Source organism: Plasmodium knowlesi, apicoplast (genome assembly GCF_000006355.2).
Source record: "Plasmodium knowlesi strain H apicoplast, complete genome".
NCBI classification, from domain to species: Eukaryota; Apicomplexa; class Aconoidasida; order Haemosporida; family Plasmodiidae; genus Plasmodium; species Plasmodium knowlesi.
The window spans coordinates 15967-30638 of NC_051845.1; the positions used below are offsets into that span (position 1 = coordinate 15967).

Consider the following 14672-nt stretch of genomic DNA (forward strand, 5'->3'; position numbering starts at 1 on the left):
ATGATTCTAAATAATTTATATTGTACTAAAGAATTAATAATAATATTTATTAAAGCAGAATATTTAGCATTAAAATATGATAATTATTTTATAATGCCTATTCATTTATTATTAAGTTTATTATTAACAGATAATTTATGTGCAAAATTTTTTAAAATAAATAAAAAATTAATAACTAATAAATTAATTTTATTTTTATTAAATAAATATAAATATAATAAAAATATAATTAATATAATATTTTCACATAAAATTATTAATATATTAAAAAAATTAAATAATTTTAATTTTAAAATAAATTCTTTTAATTTATTATTATTATTATTAAATGAAAATGATAAAGATATTAAATATTTATTTAAATATTTAAATTTAAATTTTTCTTATTTAAATTTTTATACATCTACAACTATATTTTCAAATAATATAAGAAAAAAATTAGAAGAATTTTCAACAAATATATATAATATAAATTTTATATATAATTATAATATTAATTTTAATCAATATCAATATTCTAAATTATTACAAATTTTAAATTTAAAAATAAAAAAACATATTATAATAGAAGGAGTAGAAGAAAATATATTTTCATTATTACAAATATTAATAAAAAATATAAAAAATAAAATAGTACCTATATATTTACATCATACAGAAATATGGGTATTAAATGAATTATTAAATTATGATATACATACAATAATATTAAAAATATTAAATATATCAAAATATTTTATTAATAATCATAAATTAATTTTAATTATTAAAAATATTGAAATATTTAATTTAACAGATACTAATAATAACACGGATAATTTAGATAAATTACATTATTTATATTTATTATTATCTAAAATATATAATTATAATATACATATATTTATAATTACAACTAAAGATAAATATAAATTATATTTTAAATCTAATAATAATTTAAAAGATTATTTTTTTAACAAAATTCAAATAAAAAATTTATCTTTTTTACAAATATTTTTAATTTTAAAATATAATATATATAAATATATAAATTATTATAAAATACATATAAATAATTATATTTTATATGAATTAATAAATTTAAGTAAAAAATATATTAAAAATATAAATTCTCCTATAATACCATTTATTTTATTAGAAAATTTATGTTCTAAAAAATATTTATTAAAAAATAAAATACAATATTCTAATTTTAATTATTTATTAACTGATAATATATATATACAAAATAAAAAAAATTTTATTTTAACATATGAAGATATAAAAAATACAATTTCAGAATATTTAAATATATCTAAAACTATATTATTTAAAAATAATAAAATCACAAAATATAATATAAAACAATTAGAATATTATTTATATAAAAATATACATGGTCAAAATCATATATTTAATAAAATTTTACCTTCAATTAAACAAAATATAATAGGATTAAAGACTAAAAATAAACCTATTGGTAGTTGGATTTTATGTGGTCCTAGTGGTACTGGTAAAACTGAATTTGCTAAAATATTAGCAAAATATTTATTTGGTTCTGAAAAAGAATTAATTAGATTCGATATGAGTGAGTATATGGAGAAACATTCCATATCTAGATTAATAGGTTCACCTCCAGGTTATATAGGATACTCAGAAGGAGGTCAACTAACAGAACAGGTTTATAATAATCCAAATTCTATAATATTATTTGATGAAATTGAAAAAGCTCATCCTGATATATACAATATAATGTTACAAATACTAGATGAAGGTAGATTAACTGATACAACAGGTAAATTAATTGATTTCACTAATACAATTATTTTATTAACAAGTAATTTAGGTTGTCCTAAAAATTATGATTCATATTTAAAAAATAAATATTATTTATCTGATACAGATTTAAAAGAAATACATAAAAATATTAAATTAAGCATAAATAATTATTTTAAACCAGAATTATTAAATAGATTAACAAATATATTAATATTTAATCCTTTAAATATTAATTCATTATTATTAATATTTAATAAATTTATGAGTGAATTAAAAATTAAATTATATTCAAATAAATTAAATATTACAATTTATATTAAAAATGAATTAAAATATTTTTTAATTAAATTAACTTATAATCCTTTATATGGAGCTCGTCCATTAAAAAGAATATTAGAATTAATTTTAAATAAATCAATAAGTGATTTATTATTAACTTATGATAAACATTATTTTATAAAAAATAAATATATTTTATATTATTTTTTAAATAAATGTTACAATTTAAATTTTAATATATTTTCATTGTAAATAACAAATATAGTTTAAATCGGTAAAATATTAATTTTCCATATTAAAGATATGGATTCAAATTCCATTATTTGTATTATTTATAATATATTTATAAAAAATTATAGTGAAAAAAAAAATTTTTTTATATTCAAAATCTAATAAAACTTTATATAAAACATATAAAATTTATTTATATATAATAAAAAATAATAAATTTAAAATTTTAAAATTAGGTATTTATAATTCTAAATTAAATATAATTTCTTGTATATATTATAAATTATTAAAATATTTAAAATATAATTATATAGTAAATAAAAATTTATTAAAACTTTTATTATATAATATAAAATAAAAAAAATTAAGGGAAATGACAGAGTGGTTTATTGTATTTGATTTGAGATCAAAAAAATATAATATATATTTCATGGGTTCGAATCCCATTTTCTCTTTATATGATATATATAATTATAAAAAATGATATTTAATTTATATTATAAATTAAAAAAAAATATTTTATTAAAAAAATTTAAAAATATAAAAAAAAATAATATTAAAAAATTTATTTATATAAATAAATTTAATTTGTTATTAAAAAGTAAAAATTCAAATAAATATTTATATAATATTATATTTTATAAATATAATAATTTAAAATTATTATATATAATATCTAATAAATATAATTTATTATTAATTAAACAAATAAATTTTTGGTATAATATTTTATATATTTCTTTTATATATAATAATATATATATAATTAAATATATATTTACATATTTTTAATTTTACTATGAATAATTGATGTATAAATTATTTTATATATTAATTTTATAGATTTATAATTATTATAATTACCTAAAATTTTTATATTAATATAATTTGAATTTAAACTTAAATTTATAAAACTTATTAAAATTAATTTTAATTTTGAAATTTCTTTTAAAATTAAATTATTATATTTTACTAAAAAAATATGTTTTGGTAAAATTAACATATTTTTTATACCATGTAAATTTAAATATAATTTATTATAAATATATTTTAATTTATATATACATTTTTTTGATAATATATTAATATAATATTTATTTTTAAATAATTTATTTAACCATATATAAATAATAATTTTTTTTTTAAAAGAACTCCAATTTGTTAATAATCCAGGAATCCATTTAATTATATAAAAATTATTAGTTAAATCACACATTTTAATAATAAAATTAATAAATAAATTATTATTATTAATAAATAAAATTTTATTATTTATTAAAGATATATTATAAATATATAAATATAATTTATATAAATATAAAATTATTAAAATAAAATTTAAAATACAATAATTATGTTTAATTTTATATATAAATTTATAATTATTTAAATGAATAGTTTCATAAATATTATTAATATAAATTTTTGATCTTAATAAAGTATCAAATGTAATAAACATTATTTTTTTTTAATTAAATTTTTAAATATCTATACCACCCATTACCTACAGGTAATAAATCCGTCATTATTATTTTTGATTTTATATCAATTAACCAATCTATTTTATTATTTAAAATATTTAAACTTATAATTTTAAATGTATTTTGAAAACTTATATTTGTTAAAAAACCAGAATTTGCTAAAATTGATTTTGTAATTCCTAAAATAATAGGTTCATATTTATAAACTTTATATTTATTTAAAATTAATGAATAATTAAGTATATTTATTAAATATAAAGGTATAATATTATTATGTTTAAATACTTTAAAATTATTAGAAATTATTTTAATACATGATAACATTTTTTTTATAATTAACTCGAAATATATTGAAGGTAAATAAATATTTTGATAACTATATTGTTTTAAAATTGATTCTATTAAAATATTGTATATATATATATAAGAACTTTTAACTGATTGATAAATATTTATATTAATTAATAAATATTTAAAATAAAATTTTAAATTATTATTAATTAAATAAAAATCTGTATTTAATGAATATCCACTATATAAAATAGAACTTATATCTTCAAAAATATATGAATAAAAATTTAATTTATATTTAAAATAATTAATTTTATATATATTAAAAACACTATATATATATATAATATTATTTAAATAATTATAATATTTAATATAATAAATTACATATACATTATTTGAAATAAAAGAAATATTATTTTTAATATTTTTATTTTCAAATATTATATTAATAGATTGTAATCCTATTGTTATATCATTTAAATATAAATTAGATAAATTTTTATTATAATACATATAAAATATTTTATTATATAACTTATTATTTAATAATTTAATTATATTTTTTTTATATATATTTAACAAATTATTTTTATTATTATAAATAATATTATAAGTATATAAAATATTATTATTTATAAAATTATTATTTATAAAAAATAAATTTTTTAAATAATATAAAATAATTTTAATATTATACTTATATAAATATTTAATATAATTATTATATATAATAAATAAATTATATTTAAAATTTGATAATAAATATTTATTCCAAGTATACATTAAAACTTCATATAAATATAAAAATGATTTTACTTTATAATATAATATATTATTATATTTATTTTTATAATTATATATATTACTAATATATTTTTTTTTATTATAATAATTAATTTTAATAAAATTAATATTTATAAAATATATACATATTAATAAATTAATATTTTTTTTTATATAATTAAAATATAATTTATAATTATTATATAAAAAAAACTTTTTATTTATAAAAATATTTTTATTTTGTATATTATCAAAATTTATTAAAAAAATCATATTTTATTTTTTTTAAAAAAATTAGAATTTAATATAATATTATTAGTTTTTATATTAAAATATGAATAAAAATTAATAAAACTTTTTACAAAATATATAATATTTAATTTTTTATTACTATTTAAATTATAAATTATACCCTTTTTATTTATATTATATAATTTAATATAATTATAATAAAAATAATAAGTATATAAATTATATATAATCCATTTATTATATAAATTTTTTATTAATAATTGTACTATATTTAAACTATAATATTTTATTTTATTATTAAAATATTTGATAAAAATATTATTAAAAATATATTTAAAATTTTTAGAAATTGAATTATATATAAAATTATATTTAATAAATTTATTAATCATTATATAATTATAATGTAAATATTTATATTTAAATAATAATTTATTTATTAAAAATACTAAATTAAATTTAATATTCATACATTGTTTAAAATTAAAAATTAATTTAAAAACTTGATTAATTTTACATTTATAAGAATATAATTTATAAATATTATCTTTTTGAAACACATTATAATTATATTTATCCTTCAAAATAGAATTTACATGAAAAGTTCTTAATACCATCTGTGTACTAGGCTCTCCTATAGCTTCACTAGATATTACTCCTATATGTTGTCCAAAATTATGTTTATATAATTGTTTATAACCTAAACAATTATTACATACATTATTAAATATACTACATAAATATATTGATTTTATATTTAAATATATATAAATATTAGATAATAAACTTAATAAATTATTCAATATATATTTAGTAATATAAATATTTTTTAAATTAAAATATATACCTTTATATTTATTTATAATATTATTTTGTAATATTTTAAATTGTAACATATTAAATGGTAATATAATATTACCATATATATCCATATTACATCTATACTTAAAAATAAAAGGAGATTTACAATTTACTTCTTTAATTATAAAATTATTTGTTATATTAATTAAACGTTTTGTTAAATACCCGGAATCTGCTGTTTTTAAAGCTGTATCTATAATACCTTTTTTTGAACCATAACAAGATAAAATATATTCATATATTAGTAATTCATTAATATAATTATTTATAATTGGTTTTTCATAAATAACTCCTTTTATATTAGAAATATATCCTTTATATCCAATTAATTGTTGTAATTGTGAATATTTAATTTTTATTTTATTATTAAAAAAGAAAAATAAATTTGAATATATAGGATTAATTTTTAAATATATAGTATTATTTAATATTAATTGAATTTTATTTATAACTTTTAAATAATAATAATTATTAAAAAAAATATTTATATAATTATATTTTATTTCATAATATTTATTATTATAAATATTATTAAGTTTATTTTTATATAAAACTAATAAATATATTAAATTTGAAAAATCATTTAAATTTAAAGAATAATTATATATAAAACTATATTCACATCCTAAATATAATAATTCATGTAAAATTTTAGAACTTATATTATATTTAAATATATTTAATAATTTTTTTTCTAAAATTTTTAAATTATATTTATTAAAAAAATAAAAATACATATTTTAAATTTAATACATATATATATATAAATTTATAATTACTCTATTAACTGAAGTTAATATATAAAAAATTTCATTATTATTTACATATTTTATCCAAACTAAATTAAATATAGATAATATATTATTATTATAATATTCATATATTTTTTCAATAGAATTAAAATAAAAAATATTAAATACCTTATTATAATTTAACATTAATAATGTATTAATTCCTAATTTATAATATTGTAAATTTTTAAATAAATTAGAATTATTTGAAGGTGAAATAATATTTTTATCAAAATTTAAATTTATATTAGATTCGAATTTAGAAGTTTTAATTAAAGGTAAAAATACTGACATTTGATCCCCGTCAAAATCAGCATTAAAACTCGCACATCCTAAAGGATAAAATTTTAATGAATAACCTTCTGTTAATAAAGGTATAAAAGATTGTAAATTCATTCTATGTAATGTAGGGGCTCTATTAACTATTATAAATTGATTTTGTAATAATTTATTTAAAAATTTTTGAATGCTAAATAAATGTCTATTAATTAATAAACTTTTAAATATAACATTAAATTTAAAATTATATTTTAAAATATTTATTAAAAAAGGTTTAAATAGATTAATACTTATATAATAAGGTAATCCTATATTATTATATAAAATATTTGGGCTTACAGTTATAACAGATCTCCCTGAAAAATCAACTCTTTTTCCCGATAAATTATATTTTATTATACTATATTTACCTTTAAAAATTTTACTAAAATTAAAAAAAGTAGTATTATTTTTTAAAATTAATTTATTTATTAATAAATAATCAATTAATTGTTGTAATAAACGTTTTTCTATTATTTCAAATATAAAAAAAATATTATTACGTAAATATAACCAATATTTTAATTTATTATTTTTTAAAATTATTAATCTATAATTTTCATTAATTGTAGACATAATATACATACTATTATTTATATATAAATAAGGTCTCAATCCTGCAGGTAATATTGGTAATAAATCTAAAAAAACCCAATTAGGTTTAATATTATTAATTATAAATAAATTTAATAAATTAATTTTTTTATAAATATATTTTTTATAATATATATTTTTATTTAATAATATTTCTTTATTATTTAATAATTCTGTTAATAAATTTAAATTTTTTAATTTTTTATATAAAATATTATGTGAAAATAAATATTGAATTATATTATATTTTTTTTTATTTATACTAAATTTTAAATATAACTTATTATAATAAAAATATTGTTTATATTTTATATTATTAAAAAAATATTTATAATAAATTAAAAATTTTAAATAAATAATATTTTTATTTAATAATAAGGAAGCTACTTTTAATGGTCCAGTTAAATACCATAAATGTAAAATAGGTATATTTAAAAATATAAAACCTATTTTATATTTTCTATTAATATTAATTTTTAATTTATTTTTACAAAATATACAATATAACCTTGAAGAAAAGTTATTTATATTATACATTTTTTTATTACAATCACAATTCCATATATACATATAATCAAATATTTTCTCACAAAATAAACCATTTAAAATAGGTAGTCCAGTATTAAAATTTATAGTATTAGGTATTAAAACTTCTCCAATTATAATTTTATTTTTATAAAATAAAGAAGACCATTTAATTATTTGTTTAGGATTTAAAATATTTAATTTTAATCCAATAAAATTTATATTATTAGAAAGTATCATATATTAATAAATTATATTTATAGGTAAATTATTTATAAAATTATTATTATTAAATATACAAAATGTTTCTATATTAATAGATAAACTTTGTAATTCTTTTAAAATCAATTTGAAAGTTTCTGAAATAAATGTAGTTTTCATCTTATTATTATTAAATAAATAATTTTTTAATAATTTTCTACTCTTAATATCGTCTGATTTATATGTGAAAAACTCTTTAAATAAAAAAGAAGCTCCAAAAGCTTCTAATGCCCATACTTCCATTTCTCCAAATCTTTGACCTCCTTGTTTTGTATTCCCTTTAATAGGTTGTTGTGTTAACTCAGAATATAGTCCTATAAATCTATATCTTAATTTATCTCGAACCATATGAACCAATTTATAATAATAAATATTATTTAAACAAAAACTATTATTAATTAAATGACCTGTAAATGGATTTTTTAAAAAATATTTATTATAATTATAAGACATTTTATTTATATTATAATTATTATTATAATTATATTTATAATAATTAAAAATATTAATATAATTATTATAATAATTTTTATTTAAATTATTAGAAATTATATACCTATTATTAGTATATAAACTATTTAATCCATATATACCTTCTAAAATTTGACCAATATTTATTCTAGAAGGAATACTTATAGAACTTATAAATATATCTGGCTGTATTTTATTATTTAAATAAGGCATATCATTAATTTCATTTATATATGAAATAACTCCTTTATGACCATGTCTATTACAAATTTTATCTCCTAATTGTAAATATTTTTGTATTCCTATATATATTCTAACTTTTAAATAAATATTACTTTCTTTTTTTTTATTATATAAATTATTAAATAAAAATTCAATTTTAATTATTCTACCCATATCATATATTGTAGAAACTATAGGTTTATTTTTAAAAACTCTTAATTTATTACCAAATAAATAATTAATAATATTAATTAAATTTTTATTATCAAATATAAAAGGCATTAATATTAATTTTGAAATTAATATATTATTAGCTAATACAAAAGAACCTTCTTTAATAACTCCATATTTATCTAAATTTTTTTTATTTTTATAATGTATTTTAGATAAATTTATACTGCATATTTCAGGTATATTATTTAATATATTAAAAGACACTTCATAAATATTTAAATGCAATGATGTATATAAATTATTATATAATAATTTTTTATTAATAATAACAGCGTCCTCATATTCATAACCTAAATAAGAACCATACCCTACTAATAAATTATTTCCTAAACTATATTCACAATATAATAAATTTGAATTTATAGCTAATATTTTACCTACATTAACTTTTTCACCTACCCAAACTATAGGTTTATATATTAATAATATATTTTGATTAAACTTTTTATAATTATTTAAATAATAAATTATTTGTCTATTAAAAATATCTCTTATTATTATTTTTATATAAGAAACATAAATAACAATACCTTCTTGATAGGAAATAATCAAATAATTTAAATATTTATTTAAAATAAAATTATAATTTGTAATAATATTACTTAAAGTAGGATATAAAATAGGGATAATTTGAACATGCATTTTTATACTCATTAAATTTCTAATAGAATCATTATAATGTATAAAAGGAATTAAATTTTCAATAAAAGATAATAAATAATTAAATGGTATATATATTGTATTTTTAAAAATATTATTTATTTTAAATGTATTTCTATTTATAGTTAAAATATTTGTTTTATTAAAATTGATATTTTTTTTTAAATAAATTTTATTAAAATAAATATTATAAAAATTTTTATTAAAAATATTTAATATTAATTTAAAATTATATTTATAATAAAATAAATATTTATAATATACAATTAATTTATATTTTAAATTTAAATGAACATTAACAGTTAAATAATTAACTAATCCACAAGTTAATCCTTCATTAGTATTAATTAAACTAATATATCCTAATATATTTCTAGGTAATTCTCTTAAATCATTATTTAAAATAAATTTAGAATTTAATCCTGTTGTAATCATATTTATTTTAAATTTTTGATTAATTTCAGATAAATTATTTGTTTGATCAGAATATTGAATTAAAGGGTTTATATTTATATTTTCTAATATAATATTTATATATTTTTTATAATTTAATAATAATGAAATATTAAAATTTTTAATATTTAATATTTTATATTTAAAATCTTTTATGTGTTCTTTACTTTTATCTAATAAATGATCGATTATAGAATAAAATTTTTTATTATATATATTATTTATATAATAATTATGATAATATAAAAAATTATTTTTTATAGAAAATAAAATTTTTAATATATTTATAAATAAATAATTATTATAAATATTATTATTATATATTTTAATAAGGAATAATTTTAATAAAATTATACTATATATATTATAATTTTTATTATTTATAAATTTAATATAATTATAAATAATTATTTTTTTTAATATTGTATTATAATTCTTAATTAATATATTAAAATAATTAAAATATAATAATATAAGTATAAAATTAAATTTATAAGTATTATAATAACAATATATATTTATATTATTAAATTCTAAAATTAATTTTAAATTTAAATTAATATATATATATAAATAAATAATATATTTATTATTTTTTTTTAATTTTATAATAAAAATTTTATTATTTTTTCTTAATAATTGAATACATGTTTTATATAAACCATTTAATATTAATATATTATTATATATTAACGGTAATATAAATAATATAATATTAATTTTAATTTTTCTATTAATATAAATAAAATTTAAACTTAAATTTAAAATTATTTTAAACAAACTATTAACATTTTGAATAGTATCTATTGAATTTATATCTATATTTGTTAATAAAACTATCAATTTAAAATATATTATATTAAAATTATTATTTTTTTTTATATATAAATTATTTAATATTAATATATAATATTTTAAATTATATAATATTTCTAAAATTAATAATAAATATAAATTTGATATAATATAATTATTTTTTATTAATATAGGACTATTTAAATATATCATATTTTTATTAAATATTAAATTTACCTATTTTAAATATATTTATTAAATTTAAAGAATTTAAATAAAAATATAAATATAAAATATCATAATTATTATATTTTAATATTATAATATAATTATTTTTATTATTTTTATTAATTATAATTCCTTTAAAAGTAAATATTTGTAAATTATTATTTATATATTCATATATATTTAATTTAATTATTATATAATTATTTAAAATAAAATTACTATTAATAATTTTAAATAATTTTTTATTTTTTTTATAATAATATTTTTTGATTATATTTAATTTCATTATTATATATTTTAAAATTAATTAAATAATATTTAAATATCTTAATTTTTTTATAATTAATATATATTTTTTATATTGTGTATAAATAATATTTATTTTTTTATAATTTAATTTATTATATTTTATTAATTTTTTATATTTATTTAAATAATATCTTAAATTTATTAAATATTTATTTGTATAATATTTCATTTAAATATATCTTTTATTTTTAAAGAAAATAATATAGGTATTTCTAAATTTAATTCAAAAGGTAATTTATTATAAATATTAGAACAAAATCCAATAACTATTAAAGACATTGCTTCTGAAATATTTAATCCACGTTGCATTAATAAAAATAAATATAAAATTTCAATTTTAGAAATAAAAGCTTCTTGTTTTATATAACTAGTATTATTATAATTTTTTACATAAGGAATAGTTACAGTTAAAGATTTATTTCCAAATATTAAAGAACTACATTCTGTATAATTATAAGATTTATATGAATAAGGGTTTATATAAATTAACCCCCTAAATATATTTAAAGAATTATTTAAAGAAATACTTTTTGAAATTATATAACTTTTAGTATAAGATCCTATATGATACATCTTACTACCTGTATCAGCTATTTGATTATACGATAAAAAGGATATTGAATAAAAATTACTAATAGAAAAATTTCCTTTTAAAATTGTAGAAGGATATTTCCAAGTTATAATAGAACCTAATTCTATTTGAATCCAATCTAATTTAGAAAAATTAAAACAAACCCCACGTTTAGTAGTAAAATTATATAATCCACCATTTCCTAAATAATCTCCTCTATACCAATTTTGTAAAGTATAATATTTTACATAACTATAATTTTTTACTATTATTTCTACTATAGCTACATGTAATTGAGACTCTTTATACATAGAAGCTGTACATCCTTCTAAATATACAATATATGAATATTCATTTACTATTATTAATGTACGTTCAAATTGAGCGAAATCATATGAATTAGTTTTAAAATAAGTAGATAAATTAAAACTACATTTTATATATTTTGGAACATAACAAAAAGATCCTTCACTAAAAATAATAGAATTAATATTAGCAAAAAAATTATCTTTATAAGAAACAACAGTTCCTAAATATTTTTTTACTAATAAAGGATATCTTAAAATAACATTAAATAAAGGTAAAAAAATTATACCTATTTTTTTTAAAAAATATTGAGTTGTTTGTAATATAGATATACTATCAAAAATAACATCAATAGAATTAGTTTTTACTAATATACTATCTAAAAAACTAATATTTAAATTATTTTTTAAATAAGTTATTAAATTACTATCTTTTAAAATAGAAGAATAATATATAATATTATCATAATTTATATTAGGACCGTCAAAAAATTTCCAATCAGGAAATTTCATAATATTTAATATTTTTAAAGAATATTTTTTAAATTTATAAATAAAAATATATAAAAAAATATTAGTAGATAAATGTTTTATTAATTTTTTATTTAATCCATTTCTTATTAAATATAAATTTATTTTATTTTTATATTGATATTTATAATTTAAATTATAAATATTTAAAATTTTTTTTAATTTCATTGTTTTTATCATAATAATTATATACTATAAATAACACAAGCTAATGATGAGATTTGGACTCATAATCTACTGATTACAAATCAGTTGCTTTACCAATTAAGCTACTTTAGCAAATAAAATATTAATAATTAAATATTCAACTTATTAGGAATTATATACTAAATATATTACTATACATATATAATAATTCTATAAAATAATTTTTCTAATTATTGTTTTATTCATATATCTGATTAGAATATTATTTTAAACTAAATTTTCTTATTTATATTACTTCAACAATTAAAATTTTATACTTAACTACTCAACATTACAATAATAAATAATTGATATATCATTGGTATAATTTTTTTGATCCTCTCGTACTAAAAAAAATAATTTCAATATTCTAACACTTATATTAGATATGGACCGAACTGTCTCACGACGTTCTGAACCCAGCTCACGTATCGCTTTAATAGGCGAACAGACTTACCCTTAAAACATACTACTGCTTTAGGATGCGATAAGCCGACATCGAGGTGCCAAACCTTTTCGTCAATATGGACTCTCGGAAAAGATTAGCCTGTTATCCCTAGAGTAACTTTTATCCGTTAAGCGATAATTTTATCATAAAATAATTATCGGATCATTAAGACCGACATTAATCTCTGTTTAATTTGTAAATTTTACAGTTAATTATATACATATCTTTATATAACATATATAACTTTGTACTCCTCCGTTTATATATAGGAGGAGACCGCCCCAGTCAAACTATCTTATAAATATTGTTAAAAAATTTGTTATAAAATTTTTTTAAGAATTTATATATATAAAAAATGGTATTTCATTTACAATTACATTATTTCCAAAAAAATAATATCATTATTTCCCATTTATACTATGCTCTATATATATATTTTCAATATCTATTCATAGTAAAGCTTCATAGGGTCTTTCTGTCCTAATATAAGAAATCTGCATCTTCACAGATAATTTTATTTCATTAAGATTTTTTTTAAGACAGCATTTAAGTCGTTACATCTTTCATGCAGGTCGGAACTTACCCGACAAGGAATTTCGCTACCTTTGGACCGTTATAGATACAGCCGCCGTTTACTATAGCTTATATATATATTATAATTTTATATTATATATATTATTTTTACATAATAGCACTGGGCAGATGTCAATCTTTATACTTCATTTTTCAATTTAGCAAAGATTTGTGTTTTTGTTAAACAGTCGCTTAAATTTTTTATTTTCAACTAAATAAGTATCTTTTCTCCCTAAGTTACAAGATAAATTTGCCGAG

At 12.6% G+C, this 14672-nt stretch overlaps 9 protein-coding genes and 3 non-coding genes across 12 annotated transcripts; 4 read left to right on the forward strand and 8 right to left on the reverse strand. All coding sequences in view use genetic code 11, as the record gives it.

Annotated features, from left to right (window-relative positions):
- I6V24_pgp09 (chaperone protein ClpM) lies at positions 1-2289 on the forward strand. The gene has a single exon. It carries the CDS (start codon positions 1-3, stop codon positions 2287-2289), a length of 2289 nt encoding a protein of 762 aa, YP_009967080.1.
- A 3-nt stretch (positions 2290-2292) lies between these two features.
- On the forward strand, positions 2293-2365 carry I6V24_pgt23. Its single transcript has one exon. It is a non-coding gene; the product is annotated as a tRNA-Gly (tRNA).
- A 270-nt stretch (positions 2366-2635) lies between these two features.
- Positions 2636-2723, forward strand: I6V24_pgt24. The gene has a single exon. It is a non-coding gene; the product is annotated as a tRNA-Ser (tRNA).
- A 25-nt stretch (positions 2724-2748) lies between these two features.
- Positions 2749-3060, forward strand: I6V24_pgp08 (hypothetical protein). The gene has a single exon. The coding sequence runs from the start codon at positions 2749-2751 to the stop codon at positions 3058-3060; it is 312 nt and encodes a 103-aa protein (YP_009967082.1).
- I6V24_pgp07 (30S ribosomal protein S2) lies at positions 3047-3727 on the reverse strand. The gene has a single exon. The coding sequence runs from the start codon at positions 3725-3727 to the stop codon at positions 3047-3049; it is 681 nt and encodes a 226-aa protein (YP_009967083.1).
- Positions 3728-3740: 13 nt separating this feature from the next.
- I6V24_pgp06 (DNA-directed RNA polymerase subunit beta'') lies at positions 3741-6676 on the reverse strand. Its single transcript is given in 2 exon segments — positions 3741-5099; positions 5117-6676. The coding sequence occupies 2 exon segments, from the start codon at positions 6674-6676 to the stop codon at positions 3741-3743; spliced, it is 2919 nt and encodes a 972-aa protein (YP_009967084.1).
- A 9-nt stretch (positions 6677-6685) lies between these two features.
- Positions 6686-8407, reverse strand: I6V24_pgp05 (DNA-directed RNA polymerase subunit beta'). Its single transcript has one exon. The coding sequence runs from the start codon at positions 8405-8407 to the stop codon at positions 6686-6688; it is 1722 nt and encodes a 573-aa protein (YP_009967085.1).
- Positions 8408-8410: 3 nt separating this feature from the next.
- On the reverse strand, positions 8411-11476 carry I6V24_pgp04 (DNA-directed RNA polymerase subunit beta). Its single transcript has one exon. The coding sequence runs from the start codon at positions 11474-11476 to the stop codon at positions 8411-8413; it is 3066 nt and encodes a 1021-aa protein (YP_009967086.1).
- Positions 11477-11483: 7 nt separating this feature from the next.
- On the reverse strand, positions 11484-11777 carry I6V24_pgp03 (hypothetical protein). Its single transcript has one exon. The coding sequence runs from the start codon at positions 11775-11777 to the stop codon at positions 11484-11486; it is 294 nt and encodes a 97-aa protein (YP_009967087.1).
- Positions 11778-11798: 21 nt separating this feature from the next.
- On the reverse strand, positions 11799-11969 carry I6V24_pgp02 (hypothetical protein). Its single transcript has one exon. It carries the CDS (start codon positions 11967-11969, stop codon positions 11799-11801), a length of 171 nt encoding a protein of 56 aa, YP_009967088.1.
- I6V24_pgp01 (iron-sulfur cluster assembly protein SufB) lies at positions 11966-13387 on the reverse strand. The gene has a single exon. It carries the CDS (start codon positions 13385-13387, stop codon positions 11966-11968), a length of 1422 nt encoding a protein of 473 aa, YP_009967089.1.
- A 26-nt stretch (positions 13388-13413) lies between these two features.
- I6V24_pgt25 lies at positions 13414-13486 on the reverse strand. The gene has a single exon. It is a non-coding gene; the product is annotated as a tRNA-Thr (tRNA).
- Between the last annotated feature and the right edge of the window lie 1186 nt (positions 13487-14672).